Source organism: Odocoileus virginianus, chromosome 23 (genome assembly GCF_023699985.2).
Source record: "Odocoileus virginianus isolate 20LAN1187 ecotype Illinois chromosome 23, Ovbor_1.2, whole genome shotgun sequence".
NCBI lineage: Eukaryota > Metazoa > Chordata > Mammalia > Artiodactyla > Cervidae > Odocoileus > Odocoileus virginianus.
Window position 1 is genome coordinate 10,984,599 of NC_069696.1, and position 25,801 is coordinate 11,010,399.

General features: G+C 53.6%; 2 protein-coding genes across 10 annotated transcripts in view; one reads left to right on the forward strand and one right to left on the reverse strand.

The window, feature by feature from the left end:
• The window catches only part of MPPED1 (metallophosphoesterase domain containing 1), a 78,774-nt gene extending 64,736 nt beyond the window's left edge, over nt 1-14,038 (forward strand). For all 6 annotated transcript variants that reach the window (XM_070453470.1, XM_070453469.1, XM_070453471.1 and 3 more), the window contains exons 5-7: nt 7,330-7,445; nt 9,235-9,348; nt 11,701-14,038. In XM_070453470.1, the coding sequence (XP_070309571.1) occupies nt 7,330-7,445; nt 9,235-9,348; nt 11,701-11,819 (349 nt within the window). In that variant the 3' untranslated portion in view covers nt 11,820-14,038. The remainder of the gene's footprint in view (nt 1-7,329; nt 7,446-9,234; nt 9,349-11,700) is intronic.
• A 9,962-nt stretch (nt 14,039-24,000) lies between these two features.
• EFCAB6 (EF-hand calcium binding domain 6) overlaps nt 24,001-25,801 on the reverse strand; it is a 241,475-nt gene continuing 239,674 nt past the window's right edge. For all 4 annotated transcript variants that reach the window (XM_070453475.1, XM_070453474.1, XM_070453473.1 and 1 more), the window contains one exon: nt 24,001-24,448. In XM_070453475.1, coding sequence (XP_070309576.1) covers nt 24,326-24,448 — 123 coding nt within the window. In that variant the 3' untranslated portion in view covers nt 24,001-24,325. The remainder of the gene's footprint in view (nt 24,449-25,801) is intronic.

Sequence of the window (25,801 nt, forward strand, 5' to 3'; positions counted from 1 at the left end):
CTGGGCTGGGTTCAGGAAGCAGAGGATCGTAGTGGCTGGTGGGTGGTGAGCTCACTGGGGAGTCTGAGCTGGACGGTCCAGAAGGCAGGCTGGAGCAAAGCCCAGGGGCTCTGTGTGCCAAGCCATGCAGTCCAGGCTTGCCCTGGAGGTGATGGGGAGCCATGGAAGGTTCGGGAGTAGAAGCCGCAGGGTGTATAAGAGGCATGTCCTCTGTCTGCAGCCAGGCTCAGGGAAGGGGACGAGACAGGGGACATTCAAGCGTTGCTCAGAGGGACAGGCAGTCAGTCATCGTGCAAGAAGGAGAACCAGGGACCCGGCCACCCCAGTGCGATGCTCTTTGGGTCAGCGGCCCCCTGGGCACAGGATGCAGGAGCCGGAAACCCTGGTCCAGGCCCCTCTAGTCTCCTGTGTGCTCAGACACAGCGCTTGACCTCTCTGTGGCATGTCTCCTCCTCTCTAAAGTGGGGGCCTCCTGACAGCTTTGTCCTGAGGACTGACTGAGCTAAGGTGTGAACATGGCTGGGGAAGTGGGGTTCGCTGAGGCAGATGGGCAGGATTCCTGGTCATCGCTCTGGGATGGAGGCGGAGCGCCCAGCTCTGGAGTCCGCAGTCTGGACTGGAGTCCTAGCTGTGCCTCTTGGTTCCCAGGTAACCTTGGGCAAATCTCAGAACTTCTCTGAACCTCAGACTTTTGCATCTGTAAAATGAGGCCGTGATGGCAGTTGCGTCCTGGGGTGGGTGTGAGGACTGGAGGCTCATGGAGAGTCTTTGGAGCTTGGCCTCTGTGAGTGTCCCCTCAGTGGCCTCTTGGCATCCTCCAGTAAGGGAGCCCCCCTCCCCTGCCCTCTGCTCTCAGGCATTGCATCCTGGTCTGGGTGTACCGCTGGGCCAGCTATACCCAGGGCACCCCAGACCTCCTCCGCCCCAAACCCCAGCATCCCCGGGAGATGAGGTGGCTGATTAAATGGTCCCTGGTACACCCCCTTCCCAGGGGCGTGCGCCTTACCTGGGGAGATGGAAAAACCAGAGCAGGGCAGGCTGTTTTCTACAGACAAGTATCGCCTCCCTCCCGCCTGCTGTTAGGGAACCCGGAATTCACACTTCAGGGGGAAACCGTTTAATGATTTCCATGATGGCCACGAGGAGGTCATTTATATTGGCTAAGCGGGCCTAATTAGACGGGATTCGAAGGTTACCATAAGCACACAAAAAAGCTGTTAAGGGGTTAACCTCTGAGAGATTACATTGTATTCAGCGCTCTGTTAAAGTTTGAATTAATTTTTCCCATGGGTTTGTTCACATTCTAATTTTCAACTAAATGAGACATCTGTTTCAGAAAAGGAAAATTTGCTCTGGTTGTCATGGCAACTATCATTCTGTAAGAAAATTATTCCAATGGTTACTTTAGAACAGAAAGGCAGAAATTCAGGACATAAAGCCGCCTGCCATTGCTCAGTTGGAATTCTGATCTGCCCGAGCTCCTTGGGGGTCTGTGATGTGTCCCAGACGGTGGGTGGTCATCGGGGCTCCTGGCCCTTGGGGCAGCCAGGCTGTGGGTCTGGGTGAGACACCAGCTGTATTGGTGCCGGGAACCATGGCCCTGGCAGCGCCAGGGTCTCGGGCACACTAGTGGGTCTCAGACCACAGCTGCCCCCAGGGTGGGTAGGGGACGCTAGAGCTTGGCTGCTTGGATGACAGTCCCCGAGAGCCCCTGCCTGCCTTGTCCTCTGGAGCCCTGGGCAGCCTTGAACTTCACCTCTGGCCCCAAAAGGCCCCACTGGACCAGGAGAGGGAGTCAAATGATCAAACGAGGATGCCGGGGGGAATTTGGGCCAACTTCACCGTCAGAAAGGGCAAGTGCCACCCCCTGCCCTTTGGCTTCTCTTCCCACGGCACAAGCCTGGATGGATGTCACGCACGCGTGGCTTTTCGGGGCCCTGGAGGGTGTGGTCACCCTGAAGAGTCGGCCTCTCCTGCTGCCCTGCCCCCACTTCTGGCCTCCCTCGGGAAAGGCCCGTTAACAGCCTGCAGACCCCCTGAGGAACGTCTCCTCTGGACGGTCCCATGCATGACTTGACTCTGTGCTCCCCCCAGATTTCAGTCAAGGCCAGAACTTCCCCCTTTCCCAGTGACAGAGCCCCTGGATACCTGGAGGTGTGTTTTTGTGGTGGTGGTACTTTCGTTCTCTTAAACATCCTCCCACCCACCCTCTCTCCCTGCCCTCTGTGACAGCCAGTGGGGCACAGCACTGAGCAGGAAGGAGCCCCTCTAATGGGTAAGATCTGGGGTGCAGGCGTCCTTTTCCCAGTTTACACACACACAGTCTGGGAGTGTCCCGCCCCGGGGCAGAGGCGGGGTGTCTGATGCCAGCTTGGATGCCCTTGAGCAAACCTCTTGGGCATCCCTGGGGGTGGGGTAGATTCCGGCTTCCCAGGATTATGAGGGCACGTGTTTCCAAGAACCGTCTCTGGGGAAATGCCACCCCCAGACGCAGGCTCGGTGGTGCTGGAAGGGAAGGTGGAGTAGGCAGGGGCTCGTGTGGGTGGGCTCCCAGGGTGCCTGTGGGGTCTCTTATATGTTGCTGAGCGTCTTTTCTAAAAAGCCGCTCCTGCCGCGACTCATGGGAATGAGCAGACGTCTTCTCTCCATGCTGCTGAGGCCTCGTTCCCCGCTTGTAAATATTTGATTAGGGTTTTTGAAAAATGGATGCTGTGTTTGCAAGGTGGCGCCAGAAGGGCGTTGCTCCTTTCCCTGTAAGCTGACGGGCTCCAGGCTTCCAGGGGACCACAAGGCTTGGCTTTAGGAGCGGTTTCCAGGCTTCCAGGGGACCACAAGGCTTGGCTTTAGGAGTGGTTTCCAGGCTTCCAGGGGACCACAAGGCTTGGCTTTAGGAGCGGTTTCCAGGCTTCCAGGGGACCACAAGGCTTGGCTTTAGGAGCATTTTCCAGGCTTCCAGGGGACCACAAGGCTTGGCTTTAGGAGCGGTTTCCAGGCTGCTGCAGCCTCCCCTGCAGGCGCCCCGCCCCGGCTCAGCCAGAGTGGGGCTTCGAGGGTGCCCAGAGTCTGAGGACTTCAGAATGGCAGAGCTATGAGCTGTGTGTTAGGGCTGTCAACCGTTTTTGACCAGAAACTGTGGTAGGAAAAGCATTTGTCTTTTTTACATTGTGACTCAGTACACCCTTATGTGGGTGTCTATTTAAATATAAATATATTTAACTGAAGTGTCCCTCCTTGCTATGCTGTACTCTGATGTTTTTCTATTCTTTTTTTCCTTTTCTATTTTTTTTTAAATGTGGTTTGACCCTTCCAAATGCAGTTTGAAAAGCCCTACCCTAGGCTAAAGGTTTTTCATCTAGGTTCCATGAGTGGGTTTCAGAGGGGGTTTTTCATGATAGAGATTGTGATGGTGATGATGATGGTGGTGGTGATGATGGTTATGATGGTGGTGATGATGATGGTGATGGAGATGATGGCAGTTGAAAAGCATTGGACCAGGCACTATTGTAAGGACTTTACATGGATTAATTGTTTTCAAAGCCGTATTGAGGCAAATGGTATTGTTATTATGCCCATTTTATAGGTGGGATAATTGAGGCATAGAGACATTAAGCCACTTGCCTAAGGTCACGTAGGTAATTAGAGGTGGACCCATTCTAACCCAGGTCTGTCTGATCCCAAGATTCCCTCCAAGTTGGGTGTAAAATTGTGTGTGTGTCGGGAGGGGGTGTTTTTATGCAGAGAACTCTCAGCTTTCTGCAGACGTGCTAAGGCAGGCCTGGGTCAGGTATGCCTGAGGGAGGAGGCACCTTCTGGGGGACTGCCCTGTGCTGCCCACCTCACTGCCTTCCCCAGCCCCAGCCACCTGGTCTCATCACACGGAGGGCACATCCTGTGGTTGGGGATCTCTTGGGACAGCCCAGACCTGGGGTGCAGACAGCTCTCTGTGCCCGCCCTTTACTGTCTATTTCTCTCTCACGGGCCCCGAGGGCAGATCCCCAGGTCCTTACCTCTATGGGTGGTTCCTCTGCTACCCATTCATGGCTGGGTGTCCAGGAACCCCATCCCCACCCCCAAGAACAAGGCAGGAGCCATAAGTCTCAAGATCAAAACTTAGCCTGGTGGGGGCTTGGGGAGATGGTAGCTTGGTGTGTGCTGCTTGCTTTTAGTTGTAAATTTTTCTGGGTGGTACCTGGGGGCTTTCATTCCAAATGGAGGATCATGTCCAGCCTTGAAGTTTTGGCTGCAATCCCAAGACAACAGAAAGTCCTGTTTGACATCCTGTCCCCAGGCTCATTCATCCAGCCTCTCTCTCTCTCAACACCAGTTGTTAAACCAATATCTGACCCTCCTCCGGGCAGGTGCTGGGCATTCAGGGTGAGAAGGAAGAGGGAGAGACAGGGCTTTGAAGGAGAAATGTGGTGTGGGAGGGGGCAGGCAAGAGGAAGGGAGGGACCCCGTGTCCCAGGCGGGGGTCACGGGTGAGCAAAGGCTGGCAGCTGAGGGGAATCCCACAAGTGTCTGAAATGGGGAGAGGACCTTTGCCCCCAGATGGCCAGTGTCTTCCTCCTCCACAAGCCCTCGTTCCAGGATTCGACACTGCAGGTTCAAAGGCTGCAGGGAGAGCGGGTCAGAGCTGGGTTCGCACCGTGTGACCCTGGGGACCTCCCTTCCTTTCTTGCTGAGCCTCAGTCTTGTCCAGAGCCTACCATGGTGGGACTAAATCAGTTCTCAAATGCTGCTCCATGGAACCCCCAGGGTTCCATAGAGGTGCACTGGGTGGCTGCCAATAAGACAGCGGCAGTGGGTCAATAGCCAGGGGTGTCTACCTCCCCCGGGGGTGCTCATGGGCCATGGGGGGATTTTAGTGGCAGCTCTGGGCACATAAGAGGCATTGAATGTGAAAGCCCAGCCCCATGGCCAACTTGTGCAGAATATGTTGGCGAATGGTGGGGAGGTGCCCAGCCTGGAAGTCTTTGCAGCTGGGCCCAGATCCCTGAGCCAGCTCACTTCTCTGAGCCTCTGGTTCCTCATCTGAAAAATGGGAATAATCCTAGCTCTTAATTCACTGGGTTCTTGTAAGAGTTAGGTGAAGCCTTTCCTGTAATGTAATCAGATTGTTGTTCAGTCACTAAGTCATTTCTGACCTCATGGACTGCAGCATGCCAGGCTTCCCTGTCTTTCACTATCTCCTGGAGTCTGCTCAAATTCATGTTCACTGAGTCGATGGTGCTATCCAACCGTCTCATCCTCTGTCGTCCCATTCTCCTCCTGCCCTCAGTCTTTCTCAGCATTAGGGTCTTTTCCAATGAGTTAACTGTTTGCATCAGGTGGCCAAAGTATTGGAGCTTCAGCTTCAGCATCAGTCCTTCCAGTGAATATTCAAGGTTGATTTCCTTTAGGATTAACTGGCACCTGGCAAAAAGTAGGTATGCAGGCAATGCTGGTGGTGATTTTTGCTTTCTACTCCGTGGCCCTCAGCCTCCTCATCCATAAAACAGGAAGAGAGAGACCTGTCTGCCCACCTTGCTTCAGGTCTGAAGGTCCCTAGGGTGGCCGATGAGGAGGTGATGGTGGTGATGATGATTATATTAGTTTCCTAGGGCTGCAGAACTAATTATCATAAACCACGAAGCTTAAAACAGCAGGAGTCGATTCTGCACAATTCTGGAGACTGGAGGTCTGAAATCAAGGTGTCGCCGAGGTTAGTTCTTGCAGAGGAGACTGAGGGAGGATCTGTCCCCTGTTACTCTCCCAGCTTCTGGTGATTGCTGGAAGCCTGGGGATTCCGTGACTGGTAGACACATCACTCCAGTCTGTGTAGCCATCGTCACATGGCCTTTGCCGCTGTGTGTCTCTATGTTTTCTGAGGACACCAGTCACTGGATTAGGACCGCTCTAATCAGGTATGACCTCACCTTGATTATGTCTGAAAAGACCCTACTTCTAAATAAAGTCACATTCACAGGTATCGGGTTCATGCTTCCTCATATATTAATATTTTGGGGGAGGCACAATTTGACCCCCAATGGTGATGATAGTGATGATGATGGTAGTGGTGGTGGTGGTGATGATGATGGGGTGAAGGTGTTGCTGTTGTTGGTGTTGTTGATGGTGATGGTATTGGTGGTGATGATGGTGATGGTGATGGCGATGAGGGTGACTTTGTAGATGCTAAAGGGCTGTATTAATTTGGGGATCTTATGACAGGCCTAAGAGCTGATTCTTAGTTGGGATACTTTCATTGTCAATGAAAACCCAGTTCAAATGGCTTTCTATTGGCCCATGTAACTGAGAAGTGCAGAGGTGTGGTGGGTGTCAGATGCAGTTTGATCTACCTGCTCCCCTGGACCATGTATTCCAGCCATCTCCCTTTAGGACAGATCAATAGGTGCCGACAACTCCCAAGGTAAGAAACTCACCGGTTGATATGCAGGTGTGACAGCGTTCCTTTATCTCATCACTGGAGGAAACATCTGGAGTTGCCTCCAGCTGGAAGGATCAAGGTAACATGTTCACCATTGAACCCATTGATGGGGAATGACTTGCATTGATCCGTCTAGGACTGGGATGGGCAACAGGTTGGAATTCTGTTCATTGGTCTCTGTCCACCTGGCCCTGACCTTGATGTTGAGGGTGGACTCAGCACTGTGGAGCCCCTGCTGGGAGCTTCGGGGTGGAGACAGGAACAAGCATTCCCACCTGGGACCCTCTCTTTCTTGGTGGGGGCTCCACTGGCCCCAAATGTGGGAAGGATGATGGATGAGCATTTTCCCACCGTGGGGACAGGTGAGAGTATTCTTCTCTGGATTTCCTTAGAAGGGCTTAGAGCAAGAGAGGTCTTGGGAAGAAGCTGTTTTTGTTTTTTTTAAACTTTCATTTAAAAAAAAATTACATGAATATATGGTTGACCCAAAAGTTTGTTTGTTTTGTTGCATAACATATTATGCCAGCCCAATAATATTGTTCATCGTATAAAAAAGATTTTTTTTTTTTAGTAGTGAAGCAAGAGGGAAAAGGTGCACCAGGGGGCTTCCCTAGTTTTCCAGTGGTTAAGAGTCTGAGCTTCCTCTGCAGGGGACATGTGTTCGATCCCTAGTTTGCGAACTAAGATCCTGAGTGAGACACAGCCAAAAAGAAAAAAACAGACTGGTCATTACCTGGGCAGGAGTCTGGGTGAGTTCGCACCTTGAATCCCCATCCAGGTGGATCACCTCCTGGGTGTGAGGTCCTGGGTATCCGGCTGGCCCTGATGGCCGAGTGCACTGAGGCCTGCCTCTCGTCGCCCCCACTCTCGGTGGCCCCTCTGAACCCCCTGCTCTTCTCCTACAGGCAGCCCTGGTTTTACGGCTGGGGTTTTAACCTCCCGCGTGGCCAAGCACTGCTCGAGAAATGGAACCTCATTCCTGAAGGCGTGGACGTCCTGATAACCCACGGACCGCCACTGGGTAGGACTCATCCGCCCCTGCCTTGGGCCCCTGGCCCCGGATGCCTGCTCGTGCTGGGAGGACGCAGGGTGTGGGTGCTGGGGCCAAGGGGCCCTGGGCCTGTCCAGGGGAGCTGCCGAAGGGCTCTGAGTCGTGGTGCTGGGGCGCCAGTCACCCCACTGTCGATCGCATTTCCTGCGCACCTACTGTGTGCCGGGGGCTCCACGTGTCACCTCCTGGGCTGCTCACAGCCAGGTGGCGAGGTCAGACTCAGCTGCCCCTTTCACACGGGTGGCACCGTGGAGCTCAGGGGGCCAGAGACCTGAGTCTTGGGGGCTGACTACCACAAGGTCACTCTCACCAGGCCCCATCCTGTGCACCCCTCACCCCGGGAGACCACCCATCCCAGGGCCTGGGATTGCACAGTCTGCAGCTTTCCTCCCAGCCCCCACGCCCCCTCTCCGGTCCAAGCGGATGTCACCACTTGTCATCCCAGGTGGGAAGGGCTGCCAGGGGAGGCCCAACACAGGCCCAGAGTCCCTCGCTCTGATACCTGTTCTGGCAGAATCTGCCCCGAGCACCTCTGTGCACCAGACGACCAGCCAGCACCCTTGGGTGCCTCCCTCCACCCTCACGAAATGTTCCCCATTTCCAAATGGAGGGAACCTGGAGGCCCAGGGCCCTGACATAGTTTAGGCATGACACGTGGCTTGTAGTGAGGCTCTGGAGCAGGTTTCTTGTTTTCTCCCTCCCTCTCTCTTTCCTCCTTTCCTGCTTTCCATCTCCCCATCCATTCCCCCACCAGCATCTTTTGGGTTCCTTCCTCACCACATCTGTTTCACACACAACACACAACCCCTGCTCTGGGGGTTGCCTGTGTGCTCAGCCCAACCCAGTTTTTAAATGAATTGTTGAATGTGGCACAGAGAGGTTAAGTGACTTGTCCAAGGTCACACAGCCAGCAGGCGGCAGAGCCTGGGGCTTAAACCCAAGGGTCTGCTCCAAGCCTCCTTCCCTCCCACTTCCTGCCTCTACCCTCCTCTTCCTCTTCCTCTTGCTCCTTCTTTTCTCTCTCTCTCTCTCTCTCTCTCTCTCTCTCTCTCTCTCTCTCTCGTCTCTAAGTCAGGTCCGCTGCAGCCTGTGTGATTCTTTGAGTGGCAGGATCCATCTTCCCCTCCCCAGCAGTTGTAGAATCCTGTTTCTCCCACCCAAGCAGAGAAGGGGCTGAGCTGAGCCCTTGTTGTCCGCGTGGAGTAATCAGTTACTCTTCGTTTGTGTAGCCATGTGAGGCTAATAAGCCGCCACCATATGGGCGGCTCCGGGAGGCTGGCCGTGCAAGCAGACCCAGACGCGGGCACGTGCGTGAGGCTGCAGTGGATGAAGAGGGTGTTTTCCTGATTTTGTGATGCTTGTTTAGAAAGTTTCCAACCTGGGAATTCTGCTCCTGGACTCCTCCCTGCTGCCGGCTCACCTTGGGCCTCACCTGTCCCTCTCAGGCCTCAGTCGGCTTCTCTCTGCAATGGGCGGATGCCAGCCTTGAGGCCACTGTGAGCATGAGTGGTCTGGAGGCGCTCAGCTCTGGAGCCGTCTTCCCTCCCCCGCCCCGCCTCGTGCTGCCTGGCGCACTCGGGGAGGAGCAGGGACAGGGGGAGGTGGGGGAGGCCGCGAGGTCCCAGGAGGAGCACGCTGGAGCCGGGCTTCCCTCCCTGAGGCTGGGGAGGGCAGGGTGGGTCCAGGACTGCCCTGTCTCAGAGCTGCGACCTGGCCTGCCTGGGCCCCGTCACTGCCCTCCCTCTCTCTCCCCTGCCAGGCTTTCTGGACTGGGTCCCCAAGAAGATGCAGCGGGTGGGCTGCGTGGAACTGCTCAACACGGTGCAGAGGCGCGTCCAGCCGCGGCTGCACGTCTTCGGCCACATCCACGAAGGTCAGCGAGGGCGGGGGCCGCACACGTGGTTGTTGTTATTGTTCAGTGGCTCAGTCGTGTCCGACTCTTTGCGACCCCACGGACTGCAGCACACCAGGCCTCCCTGTCCTTCACTTCGCTCCCGGAGTTTGCTCAAAGTCACGTCCATCGAGTCGGTGATGCCATCCAACCATCTCATCATCCGTCATCCCCTTCTCCTCCTGCCCTCAATCTTTCCCAGCATCAGGATCTTTTCTAATGAATTGGCTCTTCCCATCACGTGTCCAAAGTAGTGGAACTTCAGCTTCAGCATCAGTTGTTTCAATGAGTATTCAGGGTTGATTTCCTTTAGGATGGACTGGTTTGATCACGCGCTGGTGGGGGAGGGGCACCTCACTGGCTTATCAGAGGGACCCTCTTGGCTCCCTTGAACTTGGTCACCTCCTCCCTGGCCAGCGGGAAATAGCCCACCTTCTATATATACTTTGTATCTACATACACCTATCTACACGCTAGCTGTCATTACCCATTGCTGAAGTGTTTCATCATAGGAAGATGAGGGCAAAGTCTGGCAAGACTCAGGGGTAAGTTTTACTTCCTAGAGCCCTGCAACTCTGCCATGCCTCTACCCTGGGAAGTCTTCAGAGATGGCGGGGGGCTTTCTGGAGGAGGGGACATTTGGATGTGACCTAGAGAAGGATTGCCTTTGGGGGTACACTGTGAGCTGAGTACAGGGCTGGAAGCCTGTCTTCCTGTTCACATCTCTATGTCCTGGCATACAGCAGGTGCTTAATGAATGTGGAGGGCTGCCTGCCTACCTGAGGGCTCCAGTGGCACCTCCCCTCCCAGTGTCCCCACCCAAGACAGACATGAGGTTCCGCCTTCTGTCCTGGGGGCAGGACCACTTGCTGTGTCCCCATGGCCGGAGTTGGAGGGGGGTGTCCATGTCATCTCGGGCAGTGGGCAGGGTGGCTGTGAAGGTGACTGGTGATGTCAGCGGCAGTCCTGGCTACGACGCTGTCCCTGCCCTGGCCTGTCACTGCCCAGGGTTCACCTCATTAGACCTCAGCCTTCCTCGCTGCAGCCTGATTGCACCAGTTGGACAGCTCCCTCCTTTGGCTCCTTTTGAACTTTATCCCACCTGTCCAAGGCCTCGTGGTCCCACCGTACCCTGCCATGAAGCACATGGGCTCCCATGGGGCAGGGGGACCACTGTGTTTTCCCTCAGGATTGTCCCCTGGCCTCTTGAACCTCTGTCTGCGTTGGGCTGGGGCTCCTGGGCCTCATGTTTGTCTGGTTCACATCAGGTCACTTTCCAGCTCAGAAACCAGCAAGACTCAGACCCTTCCTTCTGCATCATGCTGTCAGGGGTGGGAGTGATCAGACCTCCAAGACCCTGAGGAGCTCACAGACTTCTGGGCAGCAGATGAGCCATCAAAGGCGGGACCTGAGAGGTCATGGGAGACGTGGATGGCGCATGTGCTGCAGGATAATAATAGCGCCTGTTGTTTTCTGTAGCCCTACTGTGGGCATGTAACACCATCGTCTGACCCAGACCACCCACCCCCCCTGCATGATTGTACAAGCAAAATGCAGGCTCCAAAGACTCGCAACCTGCGCAGAGGAGGGGAAGTGTCCCTTTTGGTTTGGATGTGATCTGAGCTGAAGGTTGAAGAGGATTCTGTAGATGTGGTGGGAAGACAGTATGATGAGCTCAGAGATGAGGAGAAGAAAAGTACATGATGGTGGTGGTGATGGTGACAATGATGGTGACCAGGTGGCAGTGGTGAGGATGGTGATGTTGATGATAGTGATGATGATGGTGGTGGTGGTTGTGATATTGAGGTGACAGTGATAGTGGTGATGATGGAAGTGGAGATGATGATGGGGGTGGTGATGGGGATAATGATGCTGGTGGTTGTGATACTGATAGTGATGATGATAATAGTGATAATAGAAGTGGAGATGATGATGGTGGTGGTGATGGTGATGATGGTGATGGAGATGATGATGATGGTTCTGATAATGACAGTGATGGTCATCGAGATGATGACGGTGGTGGTTGTGCTATTGATAGTGATGATGATAGTAGTGATAATAGAAGTGTAGATGATGATGATGGTGATGGTGATGGTGATGATGTCAATGATGATGGCTCAACATGCACTTTCCAGGCACCCAGGCTGAACACGTGGATTATTATCTCATTTGCTGCTCACAGCAGGTTGGGAGGAGTGTCTAGCCTTGCTAGTTTCCATAGCTTGCCCCAGACAATTTTAGCCTCCTGTGGCTAAGTGCCCTCTGACACCCACACCCACCAGACCACCCTCAACTGCTCCTCTCAGCCCTGACCACTGTATGCTTACTGTCTAGGGTACGGAGTCATGGCAGATGGGACGACTACCTATGTGAATGCCTCTGTGTGCACCGTGAACTACCAGCCCGTGAATCCACCCATAGTCATCGACCTCCCCACCCCCCGGAACTCTTGACTGCCCCCGCTGCCCCAGCCCTTCCCACGACATCAGCTCCATACACCTGGCCGAGAGCACGGACCCCCAGCCGCGCTTCCTTCCCTGCACACAGACTGTCCAACTCTGGGGACCAGCCCCGGCGACGGGCTGAGGCCTCGGAATGAAGAAAATCACCCCTGACTCTGTCCCTGGAGTCGGGACCCCGCGGGGCTGTTGGGGGATCTGCACTCATCGCTGATTTCTGCCTGTCCCTTCCGTGTGTTCCTTGTTAAAGGACCTACTGTGCTCGCGGCTGCGTCCTGCTTGGGACGTGACAGTCTTCATCTTCTCAGTTGGACGCCCTCGTGGGTTTGGGAAGCTGCTGCTCTTGGACGGATTCTGAAGTTCTGGCACAAAATCTCCCTCTCGCTGAGGGTCTGAGTGGCTGCACGCCTCAGGGTTGGGGAGGGTGGGCGGGGGTTGTCACAGCCTGAGTGCAGGCCGCCCTTCCGCTTCTCCCAGGCCTCCGAGGGAGCAATCAGGGACGTCTCAGGAATCGGGTTGCACCTGGCCAGGCCACCCAGCCTTCGGCTTCATGCCGTCCCGTGTTTTCTTCCTGTGGGCATTTTTGCTGATGTGAGCGATGGCCTGAACACCCTGGACACCCGCTCGGAGCCTGGACTTGGTGGGGTGGAGGGGGGTTGGTTCTGTAGAATGAGTTTGTTGAGGACCCAGGACTGGGCTGGAGGGTCCCCACGTGCCGGACGCCCCTGGTCCCCTGGGGTCTGCCAAGCTGCAGAACCCAGCAGCCAGGGGGGGTCCATGGGCCGAGGCAGCCCTGCCCCCTATGTGCGCCCGTGGGGACGTGGACACACACTCACACACACATGCACCCCTCAACCCAGTGAAGTGAACTCCGTGGTTCCCACTGCTGTCCTCAAATGTGTTCTGGCCCCCAGTGGGGTTACCCTCGCCCCTCGGTTCTGTCTCCCCTGCCCTTGGCTGAGAAGGCTGATTGGTTCACAGTTGTGGTACTGGGTACCAGTTGCCCCCTAACGGGAACACGGCCCAGAGTCGGAGCCGGGACTGGACTCCCGCAGTTTCACCAGGGGGACTTCAAGGACTTCGGCGTTGGGCTGAGACTCTCTGATGGACAGAGAACAAACCAGGCCTGCTTGGGGTGAGGCCAGCGACGCAGAATTGGCACGGGCAGCATTAGATTCTTTATTTAAAATTTAGGTATTTTGTTTATCATAGATTTCTCCCCCTGCTTTAATTTTGGTTTTAAAAAATATGGCATTAAAATAGTGTCATTGATCTCGATCGCCGAGTTTTTTGGCGCCCCCTTCAATTGTGTGTCCAAGAGGAGGGCTCTGCCTGCCTCCTCTTCATCCCAGGCCTGGGAAGCAGCATTTAACGAGCCCTTTGCAGATGTGATCTAATTTCCAGCACTCCTGGAAGGTGGGGACTACTGGCCCTGTTTTGAGATGAAGCGATTGAGATCAGAGAGGTTAGGTAACTAGCCTGAGGGTGCACAGCTCAAACGAGGCAGAGGCAGGATTTGAACCTTGGTCTCTGGCTTCACAGCCCCCTGCTCTGCCAGCACCCAAAGCTCTGCCCCTACAAGGCGATGCAGGACTCAAGGCTCTTTTTCTTTAAAGATCCTGTTTGGCACCTGTCAGGTTCGCTTTTCACGGAAAGCCCCTGGAGCCCTGGAGGACTCGGACCTCTGAGCCCAGGATCCCAGGAGACCGTGCTTGCTTCCCTGCATGAGTGGGGCTCCCATGGGACGAGGGGCCCATCTGGGGAGCCCAGGAGCCGCAGCGCGCTGGCACGCCCCTGCGGCGTGCGGGGCTTCAGGAGTCCCGCTCACCCCACGCGGTTCCTGGTAGCCGGGGATGTTTACAGGGTCTCTGGGGGCACCTCAGACGCACAGCGTGTGTGTGCTTAAATGGGTGGCGACGACTCCAGGCTCTTTCGATCGCCTCTCCTGAATTTCTATGAGGACCAAGAACTATAAACTTAAAAAAAAAAATCTTTTTCCTAAGGTATCTTCAGAATATGGTGTATTTTTATGTGGAAAATAAAAGTTATGAAGGCAGCTGTTACTTTAAAAGAAAAATTCATTAAAAGTCCTTGAGGTATGAAAGATGATGGCGTGCTCCTCAATCATTTCGGCATAACTTGATTGTGGCTGTAATTTTTTTTTGTCAAGCATGTCAGACAATAAAGTCTTTGTAAAAAGAAAGAGAAGTCCACCTGGCGTCTCTTCCTCTGTCTCTGGGTGTTGTGTGGGGCCTGTGGGGGAGGAGAGGCGTCCTCCCGGCCGAGTCCTGGGCTGAGTTCAGAGGCCGAAGACCTTCTGTGTGCCAGTGACTGGCATCCTTCTGCTGGCTTCGGCTTCCCTCAGAGGTGGTTGGCACGTGCACTTCTGTGCCCTATCATGTTCACATAGCTCGAACACCTGGTCCCCCCCCAGACAGTACCTCAAGGTGGCCTTAGCTTTGGCCTCTTCCAGGAAGCGGCAAGTTCTAATCCAGCCCTTGTCAAACTCAGGGTCCAGGTGTTGCCCAAGAGAAGCTCAGGCAGATATAATGGCTACTGTTCCAAAGCTCCCTGTGCTGTAGAAGTTCTGCCATTTTCATCTGCCCATCCATCCATCCATCTCACCACCATCCATTTATCCATCCATCCATCCATCCAACTACCATCTATCTATTCATCCATACATCCAACAACCACCTATCTATCCATCCATCCATCTAATCACTATCCATTTATCCATCCATCCATCCAGTCACCATCTATCTATCTATCCATCCATCCAACCACCATCTATCCATTCATCCATTTATCCATCCATCCATCCATCAACCATCGACCCATCCATTTATCCAACCACCATCCATCTATCCTTCCATCCATCCATCTAACCACCATCCATTTATCCATCCATCCATCCAGTCACCATCTATCTATCCATCCATTCATCCAACCACCATGTATCCATTCATCATCCATTTATCCATCCATTCATCCAACCAGCATGTATCCATTCATCATCCATTTATCCATCCATTCATCCAACAACCATCCATCTATCCAACCACCATCCATCTATCCTTCCATCCATCCATCTAACCACCATCCATTTATCCATCCATCCATCCAGTCACCATCTATCTATCCATCCATTCATCCAACCACCATGTATCCATTCATTATCCATTTATCCATCCATTCATCCAACCAGCATGTATCCATTCATCATCCATTTATCCATCCATTCATCCAACAACCATCCATCCAACCATCATCCATCTATCCTTCCATCCATCCGTCTAACCACCATCCATTTATCCATCTGTCCATCCAGCCACCATCTATCTATCCATCCATTCATCCAACAACCATCCATCTATCCATCCATCCATCCAACCACCATCCGTCTATTCTTCCATCCAACCACCATCCATCCAGTCCAACTACTGTCCATCCATTTACTCATCCACCCATCAGTCCATCCACCCCACAAACATTCACTCAGCACCTCTCTTGGACCTGACTTGCAGTAGGGACATGGCAGCAATGGATTTAAGAGATAGGGTTGATGAAGGATGGGTGTGGGAAGCCAGAGACGATATAATGGGTGTTGGCTGCCTGTCATGGAGGGGTAACACGGGGTAGGAAGAACAGGTTTGAGGAGCGGATGCTGAATTCTGTTTGGGACTCAGGGGCCGGAGGTGCCTTTGGGAGATGTAGGGGGAGGTGTCCTGTGGCTGGGGGTGGAGTGTGATAAATGGACCCAGAGAGGAGGAGCCTCTCTGGAGACCTTCATTTGTGGGTCAGAACCAAAGCTGTGGGGTTGGGGAGCAGGCTGGGGGTAGCCCGGATGGCATCAGCCCACTGTGACACTCTCCTGTCCTCAGACTGGCCCACCTGTAACCTGCCCTTCCAGAGGGCTGCCTCCACCAGAGCCTCAGACGTGGCTACAATGCCGGGTCCTGGGCCTTGGGTCCCCACCCGTAGGTTGCGGGGAGGAGCTGCTCCATTCGAGGCACTCCTGTGGCTGTGCTCACTGTATCCCAGAGCAGGGCTCCCGGGCAGGGGCAGGGCCCGCTGGGGCTGCCGTCCGCCCTGGTTGCTCTGTCTCACTGCAGCTGCTGCGTTAGTGCCTGCAACCCGCTCTGCTGGGGAAGCTTCCAGGTGGCGCAGTGGTAAAAAAAAAATCCGCCTGCAAATGCAGGAGATGAAAGAGATGCCGACTTGATCCCTGGGTTGGGACGATTCCCTGGGGGAGGAACGGGCAACCCACTCCAGTACTCTTGCCTGGAAAATCCCATGGACGGAGGAGCCTGGCGGGCTACAGTCCGTGAGGTCGCAGAGTTGGACACGACTGAGCACAGCACCCGCTCTGCTGAGATGTGGCAGCTGCTGAGTTCTGAGCCCGGTGCTCCTGCTGCCTTCAGTGTAGACGAGGCGGGGGTGGGGGTGGGCAGAGGGGCTGGCGCCATCATGAGCTGCCCCATGTTCTGACTTGAGCAGGTTTACTCAGCGGTGGAGCGGGGTCCACAGCAAAGAGAGCTTAGCACGCTGGGCTCACTTGCACTGCCAGCCGCCTCCAACACAGGATGGGGTCCCCGCTGATGCTCCTACTGTCCCTGGGAGTCCAGGGGGCAAGCCCAGTGAGCTGTGACCCTTCCCTCTGCCTCTGTCCTTATGGGAGCTCACGCTCAGGAAGCCCAGCCCCCAGCCGACTTTTCTTGCAATTTGGCTTCCATGGAGCTGATTCTTGAACGTGCTGTCTGAGCCACAAGGGAAACCCCTTCAGCCTCCACCGGGAGCAAATTCTCAGGCCTTTTTCTTCCAGGAGACTCCTGCCCCAGCCCCCTGGATAAACTAGTAGAGATGACAAGCTCTGCAGAGCCGGGTTTAACCCAAGACTCTCTCCTAACGTCACCCACAGCTCCCAACTGGGAGTCTTGTTGCAGAAGATCCTGAACACGCCAAAGGGTCCTCAGTTCCACCCTCCCTTGAAGGACCAGACTGCAAAGTCCTCCAGGATATGGAAAACAGGCCCTGCTGTCTGGATGCTTGAGGGGTACTTTGGAAGGCTCCTCTGATCCGGGAAGAAGCTTAAACCTTCAGCAGTCACACACTTGAGGCCCAGTGAATGGCAGATAGGGTCAGGCTTGGGGGCCCAGAGGAAGATCAAATCCAGTGTGTAGGGGAGATCAAGGAAGGCTTCTTGGAAGAAGGAACCTGGCTAGGCCCTGAACAGGAAATGATTTCCCCACTTTAAAAAGCTTTTTCATTTTGAAATAATTTTAGATTTACAGAAGAGTTGTAAAAATGGTACAGAGAGTCCCCACAGCTTACCCTGATGTTAACATCTTGCATAACCAGGGTCCATTTATCAAAACTAAGAGATTAGCATGGTGTAAGGCTATTAGACCTTTCTTTGGTTCTTTCTGAATAACGTCCCATCCATGAGTCTTCGTGGTATTTAGTTATTATGTCTCTGTAGCCCTCTGTGGGTTGGTGACAGATTCTCAGTCTTTCCTCAATTTTCATGACCTTGAAAGTTTTGAGGACTGTCTGCGTATTTTGTAGACTGTCCCTCCAGTTGAGTTTGTCTGATGATTTCTCAGGATTTGCCTGGAATTATGTGTTAGGAGAAGAGTGCAGAGGTGATGCGTTCTTCTCAAGGCATTATATCTGGGCTTACGTGAGACCAAAGTGACTTACCACATGCTTATTAATCTTTTTAAGTATTTGTTTATTGATTTTTCACTGCCCTGGGTCTTCCTTTCTGTGCGTGGACTTTCTCTAGCTATGGCGAGCAGGCTTCTCATTGTGGTGACTTCTTTTGTTATGGAGCAGGGTCTCTAGACTCAGGCTCAGTAGTTGTGGTCCACGGACATAGTTGCTCTGGGGCATGTGGAATCTTCCCGTATCAGGGATCGAACCCAGGTCCCCTGCACTGGCTGGCAGATTCTTACCTGCTTCGCCTCCAGGGATGTTCACGTGGTTGTTAATCTTGATCACAAGGTTACAGGATATCTGCTGGGTTTCTCCACTGCAAAGTTGCTAGTTTTCCTTTTCCATACTCAGTCTGTTAGAAACAGTCATTAGACCAGCTCACTCTCAAGGAGAGGGGAATGAGGCATCCAAGAACGGGGACATAGGGTATAATCACCACACTGACTTACACCTATTTGGAGGAGCCATCTCCAGGCTATGCGACCCGCCTAATGTTTTTCCCACTGATGCTAGCATCCATCCATGGGTCTTGCCTGGAGCAGTGGTTACTGCGGTATTCTCGTGGTGATTTTCTGTTTCTTCTTCCCTCCTACATGTATTATTTGAAATTCTTCTGTAAGGAAGATTTGCCCCTTCTCTGCCATTTACTTATTTGTATCAGCAAGGATAATCTTCAGGTTAGAACCTAATGCTGTCATTTATTTTGTTGCTCAAACTGTTCTAACTTTGACCATTTGGGAGTTCTTTCAAATTGGTTCCTGTGTTCTTTTGACATATTCCTTTTGTTTGTCTGTTTCACTTCCTTGCTTTGGAGCAGGCACATCTTGTATTTTCCTTGCCCCAGGGCATTCGCTGTTTCTCCTTCAAGTTCTGGCTCTTTTTATTTAGAAATTCAGATCTGGAGTGTAGATGGACTAGTTGTTATTGGGGTATGACTATTTCTAGACCCTCTTAGTGGAAAGAGCTAGGAAATATTTTTAGAATACTAATCCATGTAAAGGGCTTCCCTGATATCTCAGACGGTAAAGAGCCTGCCTGCAATGCAGGAGATGTGGGTTCAACCCCTGGAGGAGGAAATGACAACCCACACCAGTATTCTTGCCTGGAGAATCCCTTGGATGGAGGAGCCTGGCCAGCTACAGTCCATGGGGTTACAAAAGAGTCAGACACAACTTAGCAACTGATCACCATCACCACCAACAGTAAAGTTCACTTTTTGTAATGTACAGTTCTGGGGGTTTTAACAAATGCTTCGAGTTATATATCCATGACCCTAGTACTATAGGAAGCAGCCCCATCACCTAAAAGATTCTTTTATTTGGCCCTTTTTTAATCACACTGTTTTCCAAAAGGGCTTCCCTGGTGGCTCAACTGGTAAAGAATCCACCTGCGATGAGGGAGACCTGGGTTCGATCCCTGGGTTGGGAAGATCCCCTGGAGAAGGGAATGCTTTTGTAATCTCACCAGCAATAGTGAATATTTCCTGTTAGTCCACATCCTCAAAAGAATTTGGTATTTAAAATTTTAACTGTTTGAGTAGGTGTTACATCTCATTGTGATTTGGACTTCCATTTTTAAATGACTGATGATGCTGAACATTTTTTCATATGTTTATTTGCCATATTTCTTTTGTGAAACGTATGCTCAGATCTTTCGTGCCCTTCTTAAAAACTAGATTGTCTGTCTTCTTGTGTCTGAATTTTGAAGTTCTTCAGGCACTGGACACAGGTCCTTAAATGAAGACACGATTTGCACATCTTCGGGTCTGTAGGTTGTCTTTTTGTTCTTTTAACAGTTTCTCAGAGCAAAGGTTTTTCATTTTCATTAAGTCCAATTTATCAATTTTTCCTATTATAGATTGTGCTTTTGGTGTAGCCCATTGATAAACCCCAGGTCATGCAGATTCTCTGATGTTTTCTGATAGAAATTTTATAGTTCAATGTTTTATATTTGGGTCTACAATACATTTTGAGTTGATTTCTGTGTCAGGTGTGAGATACGTGACAGATTTCATATTTTTTCAAATGAACGCTATTTTCCCATTTAATTTCCTTTGCACATTTGTCAAAAGTCAGTTAATTACATTTGCGTGCATTTATTTCTGGACACTCTATTCTGTTCCATTGATCTATAGTGCTGTGATCTTGCCAAAATCATATTTTCTTGATTACTATGATTTTATGGCTAAATCTTCAAGTTGGGTGGTATGAATGCTTTTGCTCTTTTTCACAGAGAGCAAAAGAACTCTTGGCTTGTCTTGGCTACTCTAGTTCCTTTCTTATTTAAAAAAAAAATAAGAAAGGGATTCCTTTACTTTTCATATATACGTATGTATACATGGAGAAGGTAATGGCAACCTGCTGTATTCTTGCCTGGAAAATCCCATGGACAGAGGAGACTAGCGGGCTACAGTCCATACAGTTGCAAAGAGCCGAACACGATTGAACACCAAGCATACATACATACATATATATAAGAATCTTTACAAAATTGTGTTTTAATTTATAATCTGTTAACAAAATTTTTTTAATTAAAAAAAATTTTATTTGGCCGCACTAGGTCTTAGGTGCAGCATGCCGGACCAGTTCCCGAGCCAGGGATGGAGCCCAGGCCCCATCTGGTCCCCTGGCTGCGGTTCGCTAACTTGATACAACAGGACAGTAGTGGGTACTGAGCATGTGTGCTGAGTCGCTCAGTCGTGTTGACTCTGTGAGCCCGTGGACTGCAGCCCTCGAGGCTCCTCTGTCCGTGGATTCTCCAGGCAAGAACACTAGAGTGGTTGCCATGCCCTCCTCCAGGGGGTCTTCCTGACCCAGGGATCGAACCCGTGCCTTGTACATCTCCTGCTTTGGCAGGTGGGTTGTTTACCACTAGCGCCACCTGAGATGCCCAGGAGACACTGAGTCAGGCATCTTTACGCTTGGAGAGGAATTGGCCTTTCTTCTGTGAGGACTGGCGTGTGGGGCTCGCGTCAATCTCAGCAGAGCTTGGTCTGCACTGTCGTCTGCTCCCTCCTTGCACTTGGGCTTCCTCTGCGGGGCCCCCTGGAGGGATGGGCTCCTGTGGCTCCTAGCTGCTTACCCTGTCGGTGTGGTGGCTGGGGAGGGGATGGTTCTGATTCAGACTCTGGGAGCACGGGAAGCCTTTCTCCGTGGCCCTGCCCTCCTGCACGGGCTTGGCCCCCACCCACCCCAGGAGGCATGCCCGCTCTGCCCCTGTCCTGCCCTGGGCTCCCACAGGCGCCCCGGATGCGGTCTTGGTGTCCTCTTCTCTGCATGGTGCGCTTTCCTGCTCCCTTCGAGGGACAGGGAGGTGGGTTCTGGCGGAGTTGCAGCTGGATCCTCCTCTAGCCCCACTACGAGGGGCGCAGGAAGGTGGCAGCTTTCTCTGGATCCCCCTGATGTCCGTGAGCTCCCGCGGCGTTTCCTGGAGGATGCCAAGTCCTTGGTGTCAGAGTCTCCTGTGTATCCATGCCCTCAGGCTAGCCTGCATTTGGTTTTGGGCAATTTGTTGAAATGTTCCAGCTGAATCCTCTTGCTGGCTCACATGGTGTTTCGTGTCTGTCCTGCAAAAGCAAGCGCTTGGGTCTGCTATCTCCCCGGAGGCAACTGTCTGTCTCCAGACCATAGCGGACTGTATGTTGAACCCCACTCTCGGGTGGGTTTACGGAAAGTTGTTAATCTCGTTTTGTCGGGCTTTTCTCTAGTACGGGTGGGAGTGATGCCCTCTCCAGCATCTCACAGCCCCAGACCACAGGGGCTTCTCAAACCTTGGTTGTGTCATCCTTACTTGTGGCTCATTGGCCAAAACAAGTCATGTGGCTGAGTGTGGCTTCAAGGAGTGGGGAAATGGATGTTATTCAGAGACAGGGACTTCAAGGTCAAAAGCAAGGGACGTGGATACATGAAGGGGAGACAGGTGGGGCATTTGCTCTCACATGGAGAACAGGCACTCCATTCTTTCTACACAATGGGATCCAGAGGGGCTGCTGTTCCAGCTGGGCCAGGCCTTAGAAGGATGCCCAGGGCTAAAGACATCTGACCAGGATATAAGGACCCAGGGAGGAGAGGAGAGGGTCACCAGAGCCCACCTGGGAACACGGGGCTGCCTTCCGGAAGCAGCCCAGCCCCCAGGATCCCCGCTTTGACTCTGAGGGCCTGCGCGGAAGCCTTCCCCTGACCTCTTGCTGCGGTTCCACCTGAGGTCCAGCTCCAGGCATGGGGCCAGGGCTCTTCGGGCTTCCGTAGACCCAGGGCTCCCCCACCAGGCCTGATCCCTTCTCTTTTGATCGTCTTTGACCTACCTTGTTGGGGGCTCTAGCAGGCAGACGCATGTTTGATCCATGGGGCTGGGAAAAGACCCACGGATGGATGAGCCCGAGGCAAGCAGGGGTTCTCTTCATTTTGCAGATGTGGTGATGGAGGCTCAGAGAGGAGAGTGGCACGTGGGCCATGGGATGAGCAGGGGGCAGCTGGACACCCCGACCCTTGGTCCAGCACTGCTCTCTTGACTCAGGCTTGAAGGGTCCAGGTGTCAGAAAAGCAGTAGCTGCCCCACCTCTCCTGGGAGGTGTAGCTAACAGCCCACTCGCCTACAACCCTCTGTTTGGAAGCCCTGCTAACTCTGAGAGGAAAACCCCACTGCAGGGCTAAACTCTTTCCACGTGTGTGTATATTGGGGGTGGGGGATGATTGCCCATTTTACAGATGTGGAAACTGAGGCCCAGAGAGGTCAAAATGACCTGGCTGGGTGTCACGGTAGAGCTGGAGCTTGAACCCAGTGTCACTGATACCAAGGTACTCTGAGGATATTTCAGGAGGTCTGGTGGCCCGGGTGTGGCTAGTTATGACCCCATTGAGTCCTGCTTCTGCGTCAGGACGAGCCACTTGCCTCTTGTTGAATGCACCAGAGGAAATGCCCAGCTTAGCCTTGGGAAATCAGGAAGGCTTCCTGTAAGAGGCAGCTTTGCATTGAGTGCTGAAGGACAAGATGGCATTATCTGTGGAGCAGGTGCAGAGTGCGAGGGTGTGTGAGAGGCATCTCAGGAAGGTTGAAGCTGGGTGCACGGGGCAGGGGCTGGGCACACAGGAGGGGCCCCGAATGCTCGGGCGGGGAATCTGATGACCTCCCCTTTTAGCAGAGCTGCCGGGGCGGAGGGCATTTGTGCTCCACGGCACCAACTTGAGACCACAGCCCCATCCTACATCCCCCTCCCTGAATTCAGGCTGCCTGGGCACCCCTTCCCCCCTGTTGTGGGCATCTTCCTCCTCTGAGCTCCCCCAGGGCCCCCAGGTTCTCTGGGATCTTGAGGTCTCCCCAGTCCTGGCCCACCCAGACCCCCTCAGCCTGGTCCCCGATGCTCCCAACGCCAGGCTTGGCAGGACGCCAGGAGCTGCCTCCTCACTCCCGTGCATCCCACAGGGCATCCTTCCCCTCCACCGGGGCCTCGGTGTCTCCCTCTTTGCAGTGGGAGTGGAGACCCCACTGGCCGGCTGGAGTGTGGTGTGGCCAGCGGGGCTCACAGGAGGTTGGCGCTGGTCTGGCTTTCTAAGGGCCCCTGTGGTTTCTGTTTGAACATTTGACTCCTTCCCTGATCAGCAGCCATGGCTGCATCCAGTGGGGGCAGGGAGAGGAGGTCACGGCGGTGATGGCCCCAGGAAAGGGAAGGGGAAGCTAGGCCACTGCCCGGGCCCCCGGAGAGCCTGCCCTCCTGGTGGCTGGGGCCATGGTGGGTGCTGGGTGATGCCCCCCAGGGAGGGCCTTGGGCTGTCGTGCCCCTGAGTTTACTTGGGGTGACAGTGGGGGGTCCTGGTCCCCACACCTCCCTGACGGCTGGGGTCACACAGCTCAGGGGAAGCCCTCTTGCCTGCCTCTCCAGTTCCTTCCAGAACCTTCCAGAAGGCAACAGAGTCTGTCTCCTTTCCATCTGCTTCATGACGCGTGGATAGGATTACGGTGATTTAAAACTTCTCTTGGCTTGTCTTTCCTGGTGTGACTTCCCTGGTGGCTCAGATGGTAACGAGGGAGACCTGGGTTCGATCCCTGGGTTGGGAAGAGCCCCTGGAGGAGGAAATGGCAACCCCATCCAGTATTCTTGCCTGGAGAATCCCTTGGACAGAAAAGCCTGGCGGGATACAGGCCATGCGGTCACAGAGTTGGACACGACTGAGCGATTGAGCACCTGAGCACCCAGCACTTAGTCCGTCAGACCCTGTCATGTCCCGAAATGGGTGCTGCCGGGCCTGGAAGGACTGAGCCCCCGCCGCACCCATGGGGACCCGCTCCTCGCGGGGTCCGGCTGGTGCCTGTGCCCCCCAGGACAGAGAGGCGGCCCTGTGGGCAAGCCTGGCAGGGGCGCAGGCCTAACTCACGTCGGGGAAGCCCTGGGGCCTGGGTGGAGCAGGGGGTGTCCCCCCAAGTCACCCAGCAGGCTCTTAATGAATAATACTGGCAGAAATTCTGAGTTTCCAAGTTTATTGTTGGTGGTTCTTTTAAAGTCTCAAGAATCATTCTTGCAAAGGCTAACATTTTAATCTGCTCAGACTAAGACGGGTCCTGAGCTCAGCGGGGCAGCCCGGGGCCCTCCGGAGCGGCCGCTGCCAACCCTGGAGCCCAGGCCTGGGCGGACCTCCGAAAGACGCAGGCTGGGCGTGGGTGTGGGCTGGGCTTGGTGGGGGGGCGCCCCAGATGTTCATGAGACCCTCTGCTGATAGATTTCCCGCAGCATGGGGACCGGCCCTGCGCTCCCCGTCTGTCAGCGCTGGGCTCGCGGCACGGGGCCCCTACTGGAGGAAGGCCCGGAGGAAGTCGTTGTAGGAGATTTTGGAAGACAGCGTCTTGTCGTAATACTCCAGGATGTGGAAGAACTCCTCCTCGGAGAGGTTGATGCTATACTGCCTCAGGACCTGCGGGGAGAGAAGCCGCCCCTGGTACCGGAGCCGTTCAAGGCCAAGACCAAGGAGGCTGGCTGCCAGGAAGGGGCTGAGCCCTTGCCCACCTCTCCTCCCACCCCGAGCCTGGACAGCCCACCTCCAGAGTCATGCCTCCTTCCGCCCCCCTCAACCCCTCCAACCAGGCAGCCCTGTCTAGCAACACAGGTGTTGAGAGGCTGGTCAACGTGGAGGACAAGGAAGATGGACAGAGCGGAGGGGACTGGACGGGAGACTGGCCACGGAGCCTTAACGAGGCAGGAGGCCTCGGGGTGCAGCTTCAAGGGAGTGGAGGAGGACAGGCCTGTTAGTGCAGGCTGCAGAGAGTAGTTATGACTCAACAGTAATACATCCCATGGCAGAGCCTGCTGCTTTCCCAACCAATATCCATTGGCCCTTCCCCTTCCATTATCAGACCCTGATTTTCTTCCAGGCTGCTGTGTGCCCAGTTAAAAGGAAAGGTGACAATTCTCAGCCTCTCTCATGGTTCTGGCCACTAAAACAAAATGAGAATGCTATTGCTGGACTTCTGGGAAGCCTCCTCTAAAGAAAACAGGCTTGCCCTCCTTCTCTCTTCTCTGCTGCTTGGAATGCTGAAGTGATGCTGGGGCTCCAGCAGACATCTTGGGCTATGAGGCAACCTTGGGGAAGGAATCCAGGTATTGAGGACGGTAGAAAAAAAAATACAGATGTCTCTGAAGACAGTCCAGCTACCATGCCAGCTCTGGACTTCTGACCTCTGAGATTCTTTTACATGTTCAGTTCAGTTCGGTCGATTAGTTGTGACTGACTCTTTGCGACCCCATGAATCACAGCACCCCAGGCCTCCCTGTCCACCACCAACTCCCGGAGTTTACTCAAACCCATGTCCATCGAGTCAGGGATGCCATCCAGCCGTCTCATCCTCTGTCATCCCCTGCTCCTCCTGCCCTCCATCTTTCCCAGCATCAGGGTCTTTTCTAATGAGTCAGCTCTTTGCATCAGGTGGCCAAAGTACTGGAGTTTCAGCTTCAACATCAGTCCTTCCAATGAACATCCAGGACTGATCTCCTTTAGGATGGACTGGTTGGATCTCCTTGCAGTCCAAGGGACTCTCAAGAGTCTTCTCCAACACCACAGTTCAAAAGCATAAATTCTTCGGTGCTCAGCTTTCTTCACCATCCAACTCTCACATCCTTACATGACCACTGGAAAAACCATAGCCTTGACTAGACGGACCTGTGTTGGCAAAGTAATGTCTCTGCTTTTAAATATGCTGTCTAGGTTGGTCATAACTTTCCTTGCAAGGAGTAAGCATCTTTTAATTTCATGGCTGCAATCACCATCTGC